At 41.3% G+C, this 22930-nt stretch overlaps 2 protein-coding genes across 6 annotated transcripts in view; one reads left to right on the top strand and one right to left on the bottom strand.

Annotated features, from left to right (window-relative positions):
• Positions 1 to 3768: 3768 nt before the first annotated feature.
• LOC130272277 (THAP domain-containing protein 2-like) lies at positions 3769 to 22904 on the bottom strand. Of its 2 annotated transcripts, XM_056518304.1 has the most exons (5): positions 22681 to 22904; positions 22410 to 22538; positions 19946 to 20036; positions 5575 to 5770; positions 3769 to 5252 (listed from the first exon to the last, which is right to left on the bottom strand). In XM_056518304.1, the coding sequence occupies exons 3-5, from the start codon at positions 20011 to 20013 to the stop codon at positions 4962 to 4964; spliced, it is 555 nt and encodes a 184-aa protein (XP_056374279.1). In that variant the 5' UTR covers positions 20014 to 20036; positions 22410 to 22538; positions 22681 to 22904; the 3' UTR covers positions 3769 to 4961. The 2 variants fall into 2 exon arrangements, with proteins under 2 accessions (XP_056374279.1, XP_056374280.1); XM_056518305.1 differs by lacking the exon at positions 22681 to 22904 and having other exon boundaries at positions 19946 to 20037; positions 22412 to 22535.
• Positions 22618 to 22930, top strand: part of LOC130272159 (zinc finger and BTB domain-containing protein 49-like) — a 58056-nt gene continuing 57743 nt past the window's right edge. The window contains exon 1 of one of the 4 annotated variants that reach the window (XM_056518294.1): positions 22618 to 22759. The gene's annotated coding sequence lies outside the window, so the exon portion shown is untranslated. The remainder of the gene's footprint in view (positions 22760 to 22930) is intronic. The other 3 variants (XM_056518301.1, XM_056518295.1, XM_056518297.1) reach the window with 3 other exon arrangements.

Genomic DNA, 22930 nt, shown 5'->3' with positions numbered 1-22930 from the left:
ATGTTTTCTGAGTAAACTGGAGAGTTAGTTGGGTTTTTTGTATTTTTTTTTGTAGGAAATTCTGGTGCAAAACACAAGCGACACAAAAAAAAAAACCCTACAAAATCTACTCGGAAAAGCCTTAGTTAATGAGGCCCAATGTGTCATTTTACTGATAAGTCCACTGCGTAAAAATGTAATTCCCCCTAAAATTGAAAAATTGCTTTTTTACCCCAATTTCTTCACAAAATAATTTTTTTTGTTACACCATAGATTTTTTGGTAAAATTATGAATGCCATAACAAAGTACAATTGAAACACAGGCCTCATATGGGTCCGTAGATGGAAAATGTAAAGTATTATGATTATTAGAAAGCGAGGAGGAAAAAACTAAACAAGATCATTGTATGTTTTTTTTTTTTTTTGCTTTACAAACTATGTTATCCTCAAAATACAAAACATTTCAACCCAGTCTTAGAAAACCCAACCAGTGAGAAATTTTTATTTTCATCTGAAATAAACATTGTATTATACAGTATATCCACTGGGCACACAATAATAAAATAAAACAACTGGTTATAAATCATTGCAGTTGGAGACCAAGCATTGGGTTGTCTTGTACCTTTAATAAAGTTTATTATGAGCACACAACCACTTGAGTCTAGAATCAGCTTTAAACATTGCAGATATAAATAAAAATATATACAATACAATTATAATTGTTCCTTTTTTATAACTCATTTACATTTTAAGCCAGAGCCACAAACCATTAAATATCATCATTTCCATTGGTAGCGCAACATTCTGTTGCTTTTACTAACCCATTTGAAACTGAAAAAGGTGACCATAAAATAACTTCAAACAAGCAACAAAATAAATAAAATAAAAATAATCAGCCTTTCCTTAGTTATTTTTATTTCTGTGGGTGTTAACCAACATGGCACCCTTAAGCCGGGTTCACACAGTGGAATTTGTGCAAAATGTCCGCCCGGACATTCTGCTGCAGCAGAGTCCCATTGATTTCAATGGGATTCTGCTGCACTGTTCACACAGCAGAATTTCTGGGCCATTTGTTCCTGCCCTGTAAATTCTAATTTCGGTGTCCGCAGAAAGAATAAACATGCTATTCTTTGTGTGGACTCTGCAAGGAAATGCGTTGTCTATGAGACGGCACATTTCCGAGCAGCCCTAGCGCCTGCCGGATCAGGCAAATGTGCGGAATGTCCGCCTGTGTGAATTTACCCTAACAGTTCCCACAAATATTGTCAACTTCACCTTACAGACATGCTTTGCAACTCTTTTATGGATGCTGGTACTGGTCTGACCGCAGGTCTAGAAAGCCAAACTAAATCACAGTGACATATGATACTGGAGACAACATGTTATACAGCAGGAAGAGCCAAGATTGATACTTATATAGTTTTGGGGAAAAACAAGATTTAGTACAACTCTCCTTTTGCTCATTTTGGGCTAAGTCGAGTTAGTTTGACAGTCTTCCATGTATTAGTGTGCATACAGAGATGGCTGTCAGTCACTGATAAGATCTGCCCACTGGATATAGAGTGTTGGATATAGTTTTGATTTATTATTCGTTTTAGTTGTAGTCTGTTCATTAGAACAACAATATTAGTCGACAACTTGTCATAGGATTTTAGTTGACTAATTCTACTTAGTTTGAATAAAATACTTAAATAAAGCAAACTGAATATATATATATATATATATATATATATATATATATATATATATATATATACACTCCTGAAGTAATTTGATATTAACCTGTTATTACTTATGATGATATTATGGTTTTAACATTGAATACAGACAAAAAGTTAAGTTCAGATGGGATCTCCTCCCAATTATTCTCTACCTAACAGTTTTACCTCTAGGTTTATTTAACGGACTAAAATGTCGATAGATTTTAGTCAGTTGACTAAAACTAAATATTTATTTAGTTTTAGTCACTGAAAAAAAGTTGACTAAAACTATGTCAAAAAATGATTAGTCGGTGAAATTAAAAGGGTACTCTGCCGCTAGACACATTATCCCCTCTCCAAAGGATAGGGGATAACATGTATGAGCGCGTGGGTCCGGCCGCTGGTGACACCTGCGATCTCTGCAGCAGCACCCCAGTCATCCGGTGCATGGAGCGAACTCCTCTCTGTGCCAGATGACTGGCAATCACAGCCGCCATGCCATCTCCATTCATGTCTGGAGTTCGCCCTATGCTTCTGAGACGTAAACGCTGCAGCGCCGGCCTGGAGATCGCTGAAAGACCCAGCATTTGGACCCCCTGCAATCAGACATATTATTTCCTATACTTTGGATAAGGGTAACCATGCCTAGGGGTGGAGTACCCCTTTAACACTGTTGACAAGGAAGCTACCTCCTCCAATAGGTAGCTCCAGAGACCAAGTTCTTTTACTTTACTTTTGCAGGAGAGCTGCTTTGCAAACATAAGCCAAATCTAAGGCTAAGTTTCCACTTGTTCTTTTTTGGGAAAAACGCCATGAAAAATGCCAATTCTGCCACATGGCTTTTTTTTGGCCAAAAAACCCTGCGGCCAGATGTTAGCTGTAAATCAATGAGAAATTGCTAAATTCTTTTTTTCCACTTGGCATTTTTCAGTTTGGCGTTTCTTAAATCCTTTTGCCATTTTTCAATCTTTTTTAGCTCCTTGGCGGTTTTGCAAAGTCACAGCATGTTGAGCCAATGGTGTTTTTTCCCCCTGAAATTGTGGAGTTTTTCTCTTATTGAAGTCTATGGGAGTGAAAAAAAACGCCAAGAAAAAATGACGAAAAAAAAAAAATGTGGGTTTTAACTTGGTGTTTTTGCAGGCGGTTTTTATTCTTTTTGATGGAGTAACCTTTTTTAATAAAATTTCGTAGGGTACCATTAAAACATAAAAAAGATACAGTAGTGTAGGAAAAAATTGTATCTAACGAAATTTATCTTTTTTATAACAAAATTTTTATTAATTTTTAAAACGGATCAATTTGTGTGCCCAGACAGGGCACTAAAATGTAGCCGACAATTATAAAAATGTAGTGTGTGTGTTTTTCACTTTTTTTAGATAGTACTACTACTCCCAGCATGGAACACATTGTTCCATGATGGGAGTAGTAGTACCTATACTAATTGACAGATCACCCAGGTCTGTTGTGATCCTCCTGTATAATGTATAGCTGCGGGCGGCCGCTCTTCTATGGTCCACTGCAGGTACTACTGCTCCCAACATGGAGCACACTCTGCTCAATGCTGGGAGCTGTAGTACCTGCATTAATAGACAGATCGCAACAGGTGTCAGAAGTTACACTCGCTGCGATCTGTCTATTAATGCAGGTACTACAGCTCCAAGCATGGAGCAGAGTGTGCTCCATGTTGGGAGTAGTAGTACCTGCAGTTAAGAACAGATCACAGCGGGTATCACTCCTGACACCTGATGTGATCGTCCTATCTATTGCAGAGATGTGGAGCGACTCTATAGAGCGCTCGCATCTCTGCACTATACTCCGGCCAGTGATATGAACCATCCGAACCATGAACCATATCAACCATCCGGCCAATCCCCACTCTGGGGGGAAAATATGAATGAGTGATGTTCTATTCACATCACTGGCCGGAGTACAGAGCAGAGATGCGAGCGCTGTATAGAGCCGCTCCACATCTCTGGTATATTATGGACGATTGCATCAGGTGTCACCAAAGAAAATGCCAAAGGGGCCAAAAATGCAATTTCCACTCAAATACAAAAAAATGTCAGAAAAACCGCAAGAAAAAAAAACCACAAAAAAACAAGTAGAAACTTAGCCTAATAGAACTGCTTTAAATTCTAACATTGTAAATCACATTTTGTCCCCAAGGAAATCAGGAGAGATAGAAACAAAAAATACAAATATATTAACAATTATACACTGTGAATGTAGATTGGTCTCACTGTGGTAGGCATATAGAGATGTTATAAAAGGTGATGTATTCATTGTACAACAAATGGATTGTACTTCAATTATGCAGATTAAAAGAGGACAAAGACCATCAGATAAAAAAAAAATATATATATATATATATATATATATATATATATATATATATTAACAAAATCCAGCTTCAAAGCCCATGTCCACCTTCACAACCATTTTCTCTATTTCTTCCATGAATCTTATCTGAAAACTGAAGCAACAGTCTTTTAAGTGTCCTTACTCTTTTATGGCTACATTAATTTCATATTCATTTTTTCTAAACCTTCAACTTTTTTTTTCTCCAGTCTGTCAGGCTTGTTTACATCATTCGGTTTCCTTTTCAATTTCAATAATGCCATTTAATTTCTTTAACAGTTACATTATTGCTTATATCAGAAATAGTCTCACCGCACAAAATGAGTTTAAGATGCCTTTATATTAAATATTCTATAAAATATTTTCTGCCCAATATGACAAAGTAGGTTGATGATGCAATATCTCTCAGCCAAGACGGAAAGCACGATTCTTATATTCAACATAATAGCAAAGTGTCATTATTGAAAGGGTATTCCCAGCTTGTAAGGTGTTCTACACAGCCCACTACGGCCTACTTGTAGCTGCTAGAAATTGATTGGGAAGTTAAAAACGGTAGCGCCAGCTTTTTTTTATCTAACATGTGTAACTCCCATTTAAGTTAATGGGAGTTGCATAAAATAGCTGGCTCTGCTATTTCCAGGTTCCCAACCACTGCAGTAGGCTGGAGAGCCCACTTAACAAGATGGTAATACCATTTTAAATGTAGACAAACACTATACACCATTTGTTTTTATTTAGCTGTTATTTTCCTTCAAGAAGTTTGACAGTTTGATCCATCACACAAAAAGTAAATGAATAAAAAGTATAAAATTCTGTATATACATAAGTCTTACTAAGGAGTGTTTTTCAACAAATACATATAGATACAGTAGAAGCAGAGTATCAAAGCACTTTTACACTTCGCAAAGAAAAAGGGTATTGTGTTTACACAGGATCTTCAGTTAAGTCAAGTGACTGAACCTTGAATTTCAGCCTCCTGAACTTCTGCTGGGTGATCTTCAGCCTCCTCTTCACATTGTGAAGGCTGTTTAAAGCTTCATCGAGCCTCTTTTTTAGAGCCTTGGGACTGTCTGTAATACAATAGTCATGTTCCACTGTCACACGTTTGTCAGCTGACTCTGGAGTAGGGATCTTCTCTGGAAGTGAAGGGGGTGGAATGGAAAACTTCTCCTCAACATGTGCAAACACTGGGGCACAGATGTGCGATTTTCGATCCTGCAAGCAATAAACACACACACATTATAATATTATATATATATATATATATATATATATATATATATATATATATATATATATATATATATATATATATATATAACCTGCACTTCAGAAATCATATCAATATAAGCATATGACAATGCCTAATGTGTCCCCGCCATACCTCACCAATCTTACAGGTGATGGCTGGGAGGAGATCCTCCCACATGCTAGTATCCCCGGCAGCCAATAACGAACCTTTCCATTGTGGGTTTCTCAGCAGTACACATGTACTTCTATAGTTGGTGTCATAATATTTGAAGAAATGAGTACACACCTTTCTTGTTTTTCCTGGGAAAGCAAACACAGTTGGCACAGCGTCTACTCTCAGTCTAATGGTTTGACCTGTCCTGTCGAAGCAGCATTCCTCAAAATGGTCAGAGCACAGAACTGCTTTAGAAGATGGTTTAAAGGTATCACGACGCATATTTGTTATCCATATCTTCAAAATTTCTGGTCGTCCATGTGGGAACCTTAAAAAATATATATTTATTTTAAATACAATAAAATAAAGTTCTTGTTCATTCACACTATAGAGAAATTCTAAAGCTTTAGGGAAAACTGTGAACAACAGCCTGGATGTGACTACTGCTCAAAAACTGAGCTTAAAGTGGTTTTCCATTGAAAACTATCTTATCTCTCTTATCCGAATGCTTGGGGGCCGGGGGTAAGGGGTGAAAGGTGTGTGTTTTCTTTAAGTTATTTAATTAAGAAAAAGTAGTAAAATATATACAAAAAAAAAATAATAATAATAATAATTATTAAAGGGAACCAATCATCAGATTTTACCCTATATAACGCTTGGCAAAGTGTTATATAGGATATAATCTTTATCCTCACCATCTCCGGGGGATGTTATATAGGGTAAAATCTGATGATTGGTTCCCTTTAAAGCATGTTATTTATACTCTACAATGATGAATTGCATATTACAAAACTATAAATAAAAACACGACAGAATTACAATTTTGTTTCTTACCTCCACAAACAAAATGTTCTATAAAAAGGCTTAAAGACCCCAAATAAAAACCTATAACAAACTACAGCTCATCCCCCGAAAAATAAACCCTCACGCCACTTTGTTGATCAAAAAAATAGGAGAGAATTTAGCAACAAAATAATGTATTTTTTTTGCAGGGTTCACAGTTTATTTATTGCATAGCCACATGATAGATGGTGCACAGTGCACAGAGCCCCGCTGGTCCTCACTGCACAGAGCCCCGCTGGTCCTCACTGCACAGAGCCCCGCTGGTCCTCACTGCACAGAGCCCCGCTGGTCCTCACTGCACAGAGCCCCGCTGGTCCTCACTGCACAGAGCCCCGCTGGTCCTCACTGCACAGAGCCCCGCTGGTCCTCACTGCACAGAGCCCCGCTGGTCCTCACTGCACAGAGCCCCGCTGGTCCTCACTGCACAGAGCCCCGCTGGTCCTCACTGCACAGAGCCCCGCTGGTCCTCACTGCACAGAGCCCCGCTGGTCCTCACTGCACAGAGCCCCGCTGGTCCTCACTGCACAGAGCCCCGCTTGTCCTCACTGCACAGAGCCCCGCTTGTCCTCACTGCACAGAGCCCCGCTTGTCCTCACTGCACAGAGCCCCGCTTGTCCTCACTGCACAGAGCCCCGCTTGTCCTCACTGCACAGAGCCCCGCTTGTCCTCACTGCACAGAGCCCCGCTTGTCCTCACTGCACAGAGCCCCGCTTGTCCTCACTGCACAGAGCCCCGCTTGTCCTCACTGCACAGAGCCCCGCTTGTCCTCACTGCACAGAGCCCCGCTTGTCCTCACTGCACAGAGCCCCGCTTGTCCTCACTGCACAGAGCCCCGCTTGTCCTCACTGCACAGAGCCCCGCTTGTCCTCACTGCACAGAGCCCCGCTTGTCCTCACTGCACAGAGCCCCGCTTGTCCTCGGTGCACAGAGCCCTGCTTGTCCACCCTCACTTCCTGTATTTGTCTCCTCATAGAGACACACATGCAATAGCTGCAGGTACAAAAATATACATTTTTAACCAATGTATATTACAAATATACATATAATGGTATTTTCTACATTATATAAAAATTTCTTGCTAATGACAGGTACACTTTACACCAAGATAAATTAATTGAGGGATGTATTTTCCTAAATGTAGTCAAGTACTTTGTAAACCCAATATGGTGCCTGAAAAGCATCCTAATAAGAAGGCAGCTCCAAAATCCATGCACACTTCATTTGAGTCAAGCAGCACACTAGGGCCTCATATGGGATATTACTGAATTGCAGAATTGGGGTAATAAATATTGTTTATTTGTTTCTGTTAATGCCTGCCATGTTACAGAAAAATTTATTAAAAGTGAGAATTGGTAAAAAATAAAAATAAAAATAATTTAATTTCACCTCCACTTTGCTTTAAATTCTGTGAATATTCATGTCTATTGGAGGAGCAGTTATGGCTGTGTACTAGCAGTCACGCCCCCTCCCATAAACATGAATAGAGGGGGTGAGGCATGACGTCACGATCATGGAAGCCCCAGGTTTCAGTGAACGTAATGCTGCGCCGCTGGCCTGGAGATCGTGGGGGATCCCAGCGGCCAGGATCCCCTGCGATCAGACATGTTATTCTCTATCCTTTGTATAGGGGATAACATGTTTAGGAGCTGAGTAGCCCTTTTAAAGACACAGCAGATTTAATTTTTGCATTTTTGTACAGACACTGCACCTGCACTCACATTTTACCCCTAGACATGTTTCATCCACACAGTTATCGCTTGTCTGGGCACTTGTAATCGCGCAATATTACACATAATTAACTTGATAATGCCTGAATCTTCCGGGATTTACAATTTGATGCCAACTCCGGTGGAAACAAGTGGAAAACAAATGTTTTCAAATCAACTGGTGCCAGAAAGTAAAACAGATTTGTAAATTACTTCTATTAAAAAATCTTAACCCTTCCAGTACTTATCAGCTGCTGTATACAACAGAGAAAATTGTGCAGTTCTTTCCAGTCTGACCACAGTGCTCTCTGCTGACACCTCTGTCTGTGTCAGAAACTGTCCAGAGTAGAAGCAAATCCCCATAGAAAACCTCTCCTGCGCTGGACAGTTCCTGACATGGACAGTGGTGTCAGCAGAGAGCGCTGTGGTCAGACTGGAAAAAAAAAATCACAAATTTCTCTGTAAATTATCTGTAGAATACAGCAGCTGATAAGTACTGGAAGGATTAATATTTTTAACCCCTTGCCGCAGAACGCCGGGTATACCCGGCGCTGTGGCACGGGAGGGTTATGAAGCGAGCTCAGGAGCTGAGCTGAGCTCGCATCATATCCGCACAGTCCCAGCTACTATCAGTCCAAACAGTGATCGATTGCTGCAAGCCTGAAATCCAGGCTTGAGCAATCAACCGCCGATAACACTGATCAATGCAAAGCTATGGCTTTGCAGTGATCTGTGTAACAGATCAGTGTGTGCAGTGTTATAGCCCCCTATGGGAGCTATAACACAGCAAAAAAAAAAAAAAAAAGTGAAAAAAAAAGTTAATAAAGGTCATTTAACCCCTTCCCTATTAAAAGTTTGAATCTCCCCACTTTTCCCATAAAAAAAAAAACTGTGTAAATAAAAATAAACATATGTGGTATTGCCGCGTGCGTAAATGTCCTAACTAAAAATATATAGTTAATTAAACTGCACGGTCAATGGCATACATGCAAAATTCCAAAGTCCAAAAAAGCGTAATTTAGGTCACTTTTTATAACATAAAATTAATAAAAAGTGATCAAAAAGTCTGATCAAAACAAAAATGGTACCGATAAAAACTTCAGATCACGGCGCAAAAAATGAGCCTCATACCGCCCTGTACATGGAAGAATAAAAAAGTTATAAGGGTCAGAAGAGGACAATGCATGTAGTTATGATTTTTTTTCCGAAGTAATAAAAAAATTAAACCTATATAAGTAGGGTATCATTTTAATCGTATGGACGTACAGAATAAAGATGAGGTGTCATTTTTAATAAAAAATGTACTACGTAGAAACAGAAGCCGCCAAAATTTACAAAATGGCGTTCTCTTCCATTTTGTCGCACAATGATTTTTTTCCCCATTTCGCCGTAGATTTTTGGGTAAAATGACTGATGTCATTACAAAGTAGAATTGGTGGCGCAAAAAATAAGCCATTATATGGATTTTTAGGTGCAAAATTAAAAGTGTTATGATTTTTAAAAGGTAAGGAGGAAAAAACGAAATCAGAAAAACCCTATGTCCTTAAGGTTAAATAGAAGTCATTTACAAATATGTTTGTTTAACTTTCTGGAGCCAGTTGATTTGAAAATTTATTTATTTTTAACACCAGAGTTCCCCTTTGACCCTGTAACGACAGGGTGGGGGGTGGGGGGATGACGGCGGCAGGGAAGACCGGAGGCAGCAGAATGCAGGCGGCGGTGGCAGAGACACAGGCAGCAGCAAAGATCTGGTAAGTGATCTTCACTGCTGCCTTGTAGTTTCACAAATACAATTCCCAGCATGCCCAGATAGCCAAAGGCTGTCTGGGCATGCTGGGAGTTCTAGTTTCGCAACATCTGGCCATTCAGTTGTTGCCGAACTACAACGCTCAGTATGCCTGGACAGTTTTGGCAACCTGGGAGTCGTAGTTTTGCAACATCTGGAGGGCTGCAGTTTGGAGACCACTGTATATTTGTCTCCAAACTGCACTTCCAGATGTTGCAAAACTTCGGCTCTCTGGGCATGCTAGGAGTTGTAGTTTTGCAACAACTGGAGGCACACTGGTTAGGAAACATTGTCTGTTTCCTAACTCAGTGTTTCCCAACCCGTGTGCCTCCAGCTGTTGCAGAACTACAACTCCCAGCATGCATTGACAGACCATGCATGCTGGGAGTTGTAGTTTTGCAACAGCTGGAGGCACACTGGTGCGGAAACACTGCAGTAGTCTGTTACCTAACTTAGTGTTTCCCAAGCAGTGTGCCTCCAGCTGTTGCATAACTACAACTCCCAGCATGCACACAGTCTGTCAGTACATGCTGGGAGTTGTAGTTTTGCAACAGTTGAAGATTTGCCCCCGCCCATGTGAACGTACAGGGTACAGTCACACGGGCGGGGGTTTACAAAGAGTTTCCCGCTTTAAGTTTGAGCTGCAGCAAATTTTCCGCCGCAGCTCAAACTCCCAGTGGGAAACTCACTGTGAACCCCCACATGTGTGACTGCACCCTAAAAACACTACAATAACACAAAATAAAGGGTAAAACACTACATATACACACCCTTACACTGGCCCCCAATAAAAAAATGTAAACGTCTCATACAGCAGTGTTTCCAAAACGGAACCTCCAGCTGTTGCAAAATAACTCCCAGTATTGCCGGACAGCCATTGACTGTCCAGGCATGCTGGGAGTTTTGCAACAGCTGAATGCACCCTGTTTGGGGACCACTGCCGTGTCCGTCCCTATGCAAATCCCTAATTTAGGCCTCAAATGGCCATGGCACTCTCTTACTTCGGAGCCCTGTTGTATTTCAAGTCAACAGTTTAGGGCCACAAATGGGGTATTTCCATACTCAGGAGAAATTGCCTACCAAATTTTGGGGTCTTTTTCTCCTTTTACCCCATATGAAAAGGTAAAGTTGGGGTCTACACCAGCATGTTAGTGTAAAAAAAATAAAAAAAATTTACACTAACATGCTGGTGTTGCCCCATACTTTTCCTTTTTACAAGAGGTAAAAGGAAAAAAAAAAAAAAAGACCCCCAAAATTTGTAACACAATTTTTCCTGAGCACGGAAATACCCCATATGAGGGTGTAAAGTGCTCTGCGGGTGCACAACATGGCTCAGGAGTGAGAGCGCACCATGTACATTTGAGGCCTAAATTGGTGATTTGCACAGGGGTGGCTGATACAATGGTTCTGACAAAAAACTCAAAGAAAAAAAATCACCCACATGTGACCCCATTTTGGAAACGTCACCCCTCACGGAACATAACAAGACGTATAGGAATCCTTAATACCCCACAAGTGTTTGACAAATTTCTGTTAAAGTTGGACCTGAAAATGAAAAATCTGATTTTTTTTCACTAAAATGCTGGTGTTACCCCAAAGTTTTTATTTTCACAAGGGGTAATAGGAGAAAATTTGTAAGGCTAAGTTCACACAGCCGTTGTCCCCCGTCAAGATTTTGTCCGTTATTGCCTCATAAACGGACCATTCTATTAACGGGTGCAAACTGATGCAAAGGTATCTATTTAGTGGCATCCGCTTGCATCAGTTTTTCATCCGTTAGTATCAGCTGGGACTACTACTACTCCCATCATGGAACAGACTTCTTTTCATGATTGGAGTAGTAATTCCCCGGCTGCGGGAGTCTGCAGGCGGCTGGGAGGCTACATTAGTGCTTGTACTACTACCCCCATCATGGAACAAAGTATGTTTCATGATGGGGGTTGTAGTACAGGGGCCGAGGGATTGATTGCAATGGGTCTCACTTCTGAGACCCGATGCGATCTGAAGTTATTAACCAGGGGAGCGGGCGGCATGGTCCGCAACCCTGCGATGTAGATCGTGTGCGTGTTATACTTTCATTTTTAAATATCCCGCTTGGAGCCCTGAATGGCCGAGGGGCCATTCAGTGCTCTCAACGGGGTTTTTACAGTAATTAGCGAGGATTGTAATGTTTCACTACACTGGCAGCTGAGGAAGCATTGCGCTGTGTTCCCCGGCTGCCCTTATGCGCTGCAGGAGGGCAAGATCTATAGGTAGCGCAGCAGTGGGCAATATACATAGCTAAGGCATTGAGGGGGGGTATAATGCCCCCTGCTGTGCTAGCTATGAATAATGCCCCCGGCTGCGCTAGCTATGTATAATGCCCCCGGCTGCGCTAGCTATGTATAATGCCCCCTGCTGCGCTTACATTTGTCCCCCCAGGGAGCGCATACATAAATCCCATGCAGCGCTATCTGCAATGTGTATAGAAGCGCTGCAGGGGGACAGATATATAGTGATATATAACTGTTCCCCTCCCATCGCTTCTATACACATATGTCCCTCACAGCGCTATCTGTGAATAGCATGCTATCAGCAGCACATCTGCTGGCCGGGATGCGGGCGGCATTGCGCTGCCTTTCCCGGCCAGCAGCATGATGTGCTGCTGATAGTATACTGTTCACAGATAGCGCTGCAAAGGGATTTATGTATGCGCTTGCTGGGGGGACATATGTAAGCGCAGCGGGGGGCATTATACATAGCTAGCGCAGCGGGGGGCATTATACATAGCTAGCGCAGCGAAAGGGGGGGCATCATACATATTGCAATATATGTCTGGCCCCCCACTGCGCTAGCTATGTATATTGCCCTCTGCTGCGCTACCTATGGATCTTGCCCTCCTGCAGTGCATCAGGGCAGCCGGGGAACGCAGAGCAGTGTAGTGCAACATTACAATCCTGTAATAATGACCTAAAAACCCAGCAGGAGCCCTGTGTGGCACACACGATCTACATCGCAGGGTTGCGGTGTGCGGACCATGCCGCCCACTCCCCTGGTTAATAACTTTTGATCGCATGGGGTCTCAGACATGAGACCCAGTGCGATCAATCCCTCAGCCCCTGTACTACTAACCCCAACATGGAACATACTTTGTTCCATGATGGGGGTAATAGTACAAGCACTAATCTAGCCTCCTCAGACTCCCGCAACCTGGAAACTACTACTCCTATCAAGGAAACAAGTCTGTTCCATGATGGGAATAGTAGTAGTCCCACACCACAGCAAAAGTTTGCTGATTTCACTCCTTCTGAGCATGTTCAGAAGTAATAACGGTTGAAAAATGGATATTAAAAACTGGGTGCAAACGGATGACATTATATGCTCATCCGTTTGCCATAGACTTTAATGTAAAATTTTTAATATCCGTTTCCATGCCATTATTTTTGACGGGAGAAAGAACACTGCATGCAACGTTTTTTCCCAGTCACAAAAAACGGAACAGGAAGATAACGGGTCCAAACGGGTGAAAAAGGATTGTAAAAAAATCCTATTGAGATCAATGGGATCCGTTTACAGCCCTTTACAGCCAGTTTGCAAAATTATCAAACGGGTTGCATAACAGGCATTTTTTTGACAGGAGCAGGTGGCTGTGTGAACGAGCCCTAACACCATTTGTTCTGAGTAAGAATATACCCCATATGTGGATGTAAAGTGCTCTGCGGGTGCACTACAATGCTCAGAAGAGAAGGAGCTCCATTGGGATTTAGGAGAGAGAATTTGGCTGGAATTGAAGGCCATGTGCGTTTACAAAGCCCCCGTGCTACCAGAACAGTGAACCCTCTCAAATGTGACCCCATTTTGGAAACTACACCCCTCCCAGAATTTATTAAGGGGTGCAGTGAGCATTTACACCCCACAGGTGTCTGACAGATTTTTTGAACAGTGGTCCGATTTTTCATTTGCTCAGCCCACTGTTCAAAAGATCTGTCAAACGCCAGTGGGGTGTAAATGCTCAGTACACCCCTTCCCTTAGTAAATTCTGTGAGGGGCGTAGTTTCTAAAATGTGGTCACATGTGAGGGGGGTCCACTGTTCTGGTAGCATGTGGGCTTTGTAAACGCACATGGCCCCTGACTTCTATTCCAACCAAATCCTCTCTCCAAAAGCCGAATGGCGCTTCTCCCCTTCTGAGCATTGTAGTTCGCCCGCAGAGCACTTTATATTCACATATGGGGTATTTCCATACTCAGAAGAAATTGTTTTACAAATTTTGGGGGGCTTTTTCTCCTATTACTCCTTGTAAAATGAAAAATTTGGGGTTGCACCAGCATTTTAGTGAAAAATTTTTTTTTTTTCATTTTCACGTCCAATTTAAAGGGGTTATCCAGGAAAAAACTTTCAACTGGCTCCAGAAATTTTGACAGATTTGTAAATTACTTCTATTAAAAAATCTTAATCCTTTCAGTACTTATGAGCTTCTGAAGTTAAGATTGTTCTTTTCTGTCTAAGTTCTCTCTGATGACACGTGTCTCGGGAACTGCCCAGTTTAGAAGAGGTTTGCTATGGGGATTCGCTTCTAAACTGGGTGGTTCCCGAGACACGTGGCATCAGAGAGCACTTAGACAGAAAAGAACAACCTTAACTTCAGAAGCTCATAAGTACTGTAAGAATTAAGATTTTTTAATGGAAGTAATTTACAAATCTGAAACTTTCTGGAGCCAGTTGATATATAAAAAAAAGTTTTTCCCTGGATAACCCCTTTAAGTGAAAATTTGTCAAACACCTGTGGGGTGTTAAGGCTCACTGTACCCCTTGTTACATTCCTTGAGGGGTGCAGTTTCCCAAATAGTGTGCCATGTGTTTTTTTTTTTCCTGCTCTGGCACCATGGGGGCTTCCTAAATGATCCAGATCCAAAGAAAGGTAGGGAGAGGGGAGGGGGGAGGAGGACGGGGAAGCTCCAGCTCCACTTGGAAATGAAAAAGTTCCTTTATTGACCATCCATAAAATAAGAAAAAGGTAAAAAAGTGCAAAACAAAATCAAACGTGCATGGAGAGTTAAAATCTCACATCCACCGACGCGTTTCGGGCTGTCAAAAGCCCTTAATCCTGGTGCATGATCTACATGCTTCGAGCTGCTTATATACACTGGCAACCTTATCAAAGGTCACATGATCAGAGGCCACATGACCCTACACATCTGATGCTTAATTCACCTTAAATCACTATAAACCACATATGACGGCTATAATGTAAACTTGTATATTGACCGTAAAAATAGATAGGCAACATGAGTATCAATAGATATATGCCAGATCATTTCTATAATTCATCCCTGCTGGAAATCTAGTTTCCAGCATGAGAATCCAATATGCCTCACGTTTAAGCAATAGGCGGGTCCAGTCTCCACCTCGTTGAGGAGGGGAAACCCTTTCAATGCCGCATACTTCAATGAAGTCTGAATTACCCTGGTGGACCTTGGCTATATGCTTAGACAAACCGGACATTGAGAGGGAGTTAAAAACCGCAATGTGTGTTGCGGTTTTTAACTCACGCTCAATGTCCGGTTTGTCTAAGCATATGTTAACTAAGAATATGGCTTGGCTGTGTGCTCTCGTGCTCCCTGCCTGAACGCAGCTTCCATGTGAAAACTGCATAATTACCGGTGAGCTGGAGTTTCTCTTTTTTTGTCTTAGGACTTTGTGTTTAGCTTCCTAAATGAGTCATGCCCGCCAAAAACCATTTCACCAAAATTTGCTCTCCAAAATCCTATTGTCGCTACTTCTCTTCTGAGCCCTCTACTGCGCCCACAGAGCACTTTACATCCACATATGAGGTATTTCCTTACTCGAGAGAAATTGGGTTACAAATTTTGGGGGACATTTTTACCTATTACCCCTTTTAAAAATGAAAAAAAAAATGGGTCTACAAGAACATTTTAGTGTAAAAAATAAAGATTTTGAATTTTCTCCTCCACTTTGCTGCTATTCCTGTGAAACACCTAAAAGGATAAACTTTCTGAATGTAATTTTGAATACTTTGAGGGGTGCAGTTTTCATAATGGGGTCCACTATAGGGTATTTCTAACATAAAGACCCTCAAATTCACTTTGAAACTGAACTGGTCCCTGAAAAATTCCGATTTTGAAATTTTCATTAAAATTGGAAAATTGCTGCTAAGCTAAAAAGCCCTCTAACCCCTTAAGGACTGGGCGTTTTTCATTTTTTGCTCTTTCGTTTTTCCTCCTTACCTTTAAAAAATCATAACTCTTAAAATTTTGCACCTAAAAATCTGTACTATGGCTTATTTTTTGCGCCACTAATTCTACTTTGTAATGAGATCCGTCATTTTACCCAAAAATCTACGGCGAAACGGGAAAAAAAATCATTGTGCGACAAAATTGAAAAAAATACAGCCATTTTGTAACTTTTGGGGGCTTCCGTTTCTACGTAGTACATTTTTTCGGTAAAAATGACACCTTATTTTTATTCTCTAGGTCCATATGGTTAAAATGATACCCTACTTGTATAGGATTGATTTTGTATTGCTTCAGAAAAAAAAATCATAACTACATGCAGGAAAATGTATACGTTTAAAATTGTCATCTTCTGAGCCCTATAACTTTTTTATTTTTCCGTGTATGGGGTGGTATGAGGGCTCATTTTTTGGCGCCATGATCTGAAGTTTTTGTCTGTACCATTTTTGCATTGATCTGACTTTTTGATCGCTTTTTATTCATTTTTTCATGATATAAAAAGTGACCAAAAGTGACCATGGTGGGCTATAACATTACATTTACTGATCTTTAACTGTGTTCAACGCATCTCCATAGGGATGCATTGATCAGGGTTTTCGGCGATTGATTGCTCAAGGCTGGATCTCAGGCTTGAAGCATTCAATTGGCGATCGGACTGCAGGAATGAAGGTAAGAGACCTTCCTCCTGTAGTACAGCTGTTCGGGATGCCGCGATTTCACCGTGGCAATCCCGAACAGCTCCCTGAGCTAGCCGGGCACTTTTACTTTCACTTTTAGCCACGTGGCTCAGCTTTGAGCGCGTTGCTAAAGGGTTAATAGCGCATGGCACCGCGATCAGTGCCGCGTGCTATTAGAGGCGGGTCCCGGCTTCACTATGACGCCGGGCCCGCCGTGATATGATGCAGGGTTACCGTGGGACCCCGCGTTATATCACGGGAGCGGGACAAAGGAAGTACTCATCCGTCCTTGGTCCTTAAGGGGCTAATGTCTTCAAAAAGTTAAAACCTGTCAACTTTATCATGCAACCACAAACTAGACATATTGTATATGTGAATCAATATATAATTTATTTGGAATGTCCACTTTCCCTACAAGCAGAGAGCTTCAAAGTTCGAAAAATGCAAAATTTTCAAATTTTTCATGAAATTTGGGATTTTTTCACCAAGAAATGATGCAAGTATCAATGAAAATTTACCACTAACATAAAGTTGAATATATAGAAAATAGGAGAGACTCCTATCGTCTAGTTACCTTGATCCGAGCAACTCAAATGGCACCTATACCCCCAGTGTCGGAAAGTAAAAGTGATTAAAAGGAAAATTGAGGCTCTTGAATACTGGATAGACATTTATTAATTAATTGTTTCAAATATGCAATGTGTTCCGTGACGCACAGGGCCCTTGTGGGTCAGCGGGGACACAAAATACAATTTAATAAATTATAAAATTACATAGATAGCATAGAATACATTATAATATAAAAATATGTAATAAAATACAATCAATATAAAAGCCACACGTCTGTGGATATTCCAGCCTGTAAGAATAAAATAGTTGTGCACGTGTCTTTTGAACTGAAACGAATATGTAAAGTGCAGAATTGTAATGTTCAATACGTTGTTTGCAGAATGAGTGGTATTTATTGGCAACAATGTAACAATTATTGCATGGTAACAATGTAGCAATGTCTGGTATACTAGCAGTGATTATGAGCAAACAGTAGCAATGTTAAATGGGCACTGTCACCAATTTTATTTTTTGCTATGTTGTAGTACTTATGTACTACAACATATCTCTAATATACTTTTATTTTATTTTTTTCATTAAAAAGGTTTAATTTACATTTAAAAAACGGCCACTGAAAAAGGACTGATTTTGGAGTGGCAATCAGTCCTTTTTCAGTTAGGCTGCACTCGCTCCCTGCCAGACAGACGGGAGCGAGCGCATTGGCTCCCCGTCCATTGGCTGGGAGGCCTCCTGACGGCTCCAGCGATCTTCTCCTTTGGTCTGCCTTCTAGCAAACCAGAGAAGTAGAACGTAGATGTTAATGATTAGTGCTATAAAGATGCATAGCACTGAACAGTAACAGCAGTCTAGTGATTGCTATAAATACGGTAGTTCCCTATGGGATATAAAAAGTTTAAAAAAAAAAAAAAAAAAAGAGTATAATTTTTTTTATGTCAATAAGCCCCTCTCCAATAAAAATGTAAATCCTGCTTTTCCAATAAATAAAAAAAAAAAATTATATATATATATATATATATATATATATATAATGCAAGTTGTGGAGTCCGCTTCACACTGAACATCCAAATGGCTCACCTGTGCCATGGACCGGCTGGTTCCGCCCTCGGTCCACAATCCAAATGAGAAAAGAAGAAAGTCCGGCACTTCAGGTAAAGGATTAAAATCAGCTTTCCTTTATTCAAAACCTTGACAAAGTTCACATACAGAACAACATCTGTGAACTGTGTCAAGGTTTTGAATAAAGGAAAGCTGATTTTAATCCTTCACGTGAAGTGCCGGACCTTCTTCTTTTCTCTCTCTCTCTATGTATATCTATATCTATATCTATATATATATAAAAAATAATAAACATTTTTTGGTGAACGGCATAAATTGAAATTTTTTTTTTTTTTTAAGTCCAAAATTCGGCTTTTTGGTTACATCACATGCCAGAAAAATGAAATAAAAAATTATCAAAAAGTCACATATATATGCAAAAGCGTAACAATTAAAAACTCCAGATCATGGCACAAAAAACAAGCCCTCATACAGCTCTGTATATGAACAAAATGAGAAAGTTTAGTACAGTAATAGTATAGCATGTAAAATGGGTATCATTTTAATTGGATTGGCCTATAGAATAAAGATAACATGTCAGTTTTACTGTAAAGTGTATTGCATAAAAACGAAACCCTCCAAAATTAGCAAAATTGCGTTTCTCAATTTCCCCGCAAAATATTATTTTTTTGGTTGTGCCATAAATGTTAAGGTTAAATGAAAGGTGTCATTACAAAGTACAAGTGGTTGTGAAAAAAAACAAAACAACAAGCCCTCATATGGGTCTGTGGAGGAAAAAATAACAGAGTGTAAGGCTATGTTCACACATAAAAAATATCCGTGCGGACATTCCCCCGACTCTGGAGTGTCGGGAGAACATGCCGGTGCTAGGACTATGCATGTGAGACATGTCTATTCTTTCCGTGGACTCCGGAATCGGGATTTTCGCGGCAAAAACATCTGCCAAGAAAATTCTGCGGTGTCAGACTGGGTCCTTCAGGCCAAAATAGGCTTTGTCCTTAAAGGGTACCTCTCATCAAATAAACTTTTGATATATTTTAGATTAATGAATGTTGAATAACTTTCCAATAGCATGTTAATGAAAAATATGCTTCTTTCTATTGTATTTTTCCCGATCAGTCCTGTCAGCAAGCATTTCTGACTCATGCTGGAGTCCTAAACACTCAGAGCTGCCAGCCTGCTTTGTTCACAGCCAAACAGGCTGTGAACAAAGCAGGCTGGCAGCTCTGAGTGTTCTCCTTTGTGAACAAAGCAGACTGGCAGCTCGTAGTGTTTAGGACTCCAGCATGAGTCTGAAATGCTTGCTGCCAGGACTGGTAGGGAGACCCCTAGTGGTCATTTCTTCAAAGTGGAAAATTAAATAGAAAGAAGCATATTTTTTAATAACATGCAATTGTAAAGTTATTCTGCATACATTAATCTATAATATATCAAAAGTTTTTTTTTTTGATGAGAGGTACCCTTTAAGGGGTGAAAAAGACCTTGTGGTGTCCTACAATCTTTAGAAAAAGATTCACACAAAAGACAAACAAAAGGTTTCCTCAGTTATAACCTAGGAGGCAACAATGTTAGTTAAAACTATGGACAGGAATTTATGTCCGTGTGGATAATGATTTTGTATTGATACACATACCGGTGAAACGACTTTCCACATCCGCGCGTCTGTCGGCTTGTGCAATTGATGGCAGCACATGCAGGCATTGTTAGATGCCATAAAAATCAACCTACAGTGCAAATGAAAAAATTTACTCAACATTAAGCAACATTTTATTCTTTTTGTAATCGCAAGATTTGAGACTAAACAAATTTGTATCAAGAAAAAACAGTGCAAGAACGAAATCTGTACATACAGAAGAATAACACCAAGTACTACAGACCAAACAATCTCTAATGTGGGACTGTGCAGTCTGTGCCCTATTAAATATTCCAGAGGGGGTTAACTCCGATGCCATCATGCTTTCCATTCAAGGTAGAAGTTTATTGTGAAATCCTGTGACCTTTGCAGACACAGAATTACTAGCCTGGCAGCCATAATACAATGATACGTTTCCTGCTGATCCCGTTCCCATCCTCCGCTTGGAGGATGGGAACGGGTTCTTGTGGTCCTTCCTGGTTCTTGTGGTCGCTCCGTCACACTGCAGTTTATCTATGTCCTGTCTCCCGTGATTGGCTGAGTGGCAGTTGGTTCGGTAGTCTTCTTCCAGGTGCTGTGGCCCAATACGTCACATTGCCGCTCAGCCTATCACTGGCTGAGGGGAGACAATGACCACAAGAACTAGCAAGAACAGCTGGAGGCAAGTCCAGGGTTTTTTTTTTTTACGTCAGCGTTCTGGACAGGATATAAAATATTTAAAGGAAAACTGTCAGCCTGAACACCCACTCTAAACCCAAAACACCGGGTTATAGAATGGGTGACCAGGAGTCCACAGAGGGGTCAATTACTAAATTCCATCCACTGGTTGCCGAGATATAGGCTGCAGAACTTACGCTGCATTTCACTGAATTGCATACAGGAGGCGGGGCTCTGCCGTCTGGCCACCTCTGCCTCCGTCCGTCAGCTCATTATACTGACCCCACAATTAGCATATTCATTTTCTTCAACTCCATGTCCTAGTGACGTGGAGTCACGGGTAATGAGCTGTATGTATAACAAGCTGACGGACGGAAGCAGGCGTGGCCAGCTGGCAGAGCCCCGCCTCCTGTGCGTAATATAGTGATATGAGCAGCAGGACTTCTGTAGCCTGTATCTTGGCAACCAGTGGACAGAATTTAGTAAATGACCCCTCTGTAGACACCTGATCACCCACTCTATAACACAGTGTTTTGGGTTTGGGGGGGGGGTCGGTTATCAGGCTGACAGTTGTCCTTTAACTCTACTTTGGCGCCTTAATACCTTAAAGGAAATCTGTCACCAGTGTCACCTGCACTAACCTGTTGGTCACTGGGCGGAGCTTAGTGATGTCACCGCTGCTACTCCCTGCTCGGTCCCACTGCTAGAGAACAGCAGTGGTGACGTCATTAAGCTCCGCCCCATGCCGGGAGCCTGGAGCTAACGGATAGGATTACCGGAGATCCCCGCCACGGAACAGGACAAGGTGAGTACTGTTGTCACCAGTGTCACCTGGTAGATACCAACAGGTTAGTGCAGGTGACACTGGTGACAGATTCCCTTTAACTAGGCCCCTTTCTCCCTGCCGCTATCTGCAGCTCGTAGCTGTGCTAAATCACTATCCAGTGAGAGACCCAGTGTAATGTTGGTCTATGGCACTGGGTCTCATGCTGGATACAGATTTTGCACACGCCAGAATTTCTGCACAGAATTCTACATGAATTTATAGCCAATACACTTCAATGGGATTCCACTGTCCCATGAACACAGCAACATTTCTGCTGCAGGAATTCAATTGAAGTGAATGGGCAATTCATTTCTGTGGAAACTCACTGCAGAATTCCGTGCAGAAATTCTGTCGTGTAAACATAGCGTTACAGGCTGCACACAGCGACAGGAAGAACGGCGCCTGGTTGATGTATTTAGGCGCCAAATACCAAATGAAGATCATTTTGGAAAATGACGGTGTAGCACGTTAGTCATCTGAAAGTATATTACAGGTTATGGATACTAGATTTGAGCGAATAGAACGTTGATCCACAGATTTATTCCGATTGCCATATTGGAGTCAGGAAGGAATTTTTACAGGTTGAAATGGATGGACCAATATGTCCATCACTTCTATATTACTCAACACGTCATATTAATAAACAATCCTCCATAAATCAGTGGTCTCCAAACTGTGGTCCTCCAGATGTTGCAAAACTATGACTCCAGGCATGCTGGGAGTTATAGTTCTGCAACATCTGGAGGACCACAGTTTGGAAACCACTGCCATAAAGGATGCCATTATCCCACCCATAGTCAGATGCAGTACTGCCCCTACACAGCTACTGATCTACAGGTCACATATAAGGCCCATGAATATGACATCTCTTCATAGACATACACAAGAATACATTGCCATCACTGCCATCGATCTCAGCACATCACACACAGCCTGCTACACATTACATGCTTCCACACAAATCTGCCCAATGGCACTCACCCCCACCACGGCCGCCTCTTATAGATTCTAGATGTAGACCCCGAATTCCTCCTGTATTACGACAAGAGGTTACATTTTGGGGATCCTTGAAGAAGGGTCAGGGTGTACCAAAATGGCGCCTGAAAGCAACTAAAAAAAAAGACCCAAATGAGACGGCAATGGCGTTCTTGCGTCACTTCAAGGGAACAGCCAATCAGGTTTCTCACGCGTTGTGTGACGTTGCTGGGGGGGAAAAAAAGGTCTTTTTTTTCACCAAACTTTATTTACTAACACAATTTTGGAACAACTCCCATCTGATTACGTCAGCAAGTCTGGGGCGAGAACAAGGCTGCGATGGGCAGTGAGCAGAGGTGAGTGTATAACATGTAATATGTGTGTGCACTGACACTACGGGCTATGGGACCGGGCTGCCTCAACGTGTGGACCATGTGCGCGCGGCGGTGCCGCCGTTTATACGCGTGTGACCAATGATATAAGTGGAGATAAGCTAATACCATGTTTAGTCATGTATTTTAGACATA

This window comes from Hyla sarda, chromosome 1, assembly GCF_029499605.1.
Source record: "Hyla sarda isolate aHylSar1 chromosome 1, aHylSar1.hap1, whole genome shotgun sequence".
NCBI classification, from domain to species: domain Eukaryota; kingdom Metazoa; phylum Chordata; class Amphibia; order Anura; family Hylidae; genus Hyla; species Hyla sarda.
The sequence above is the reverse complement of the archived record's forward strand: the minus strand, read 5'-3'. Positions and strand labels throughout refer to the sequence as shown.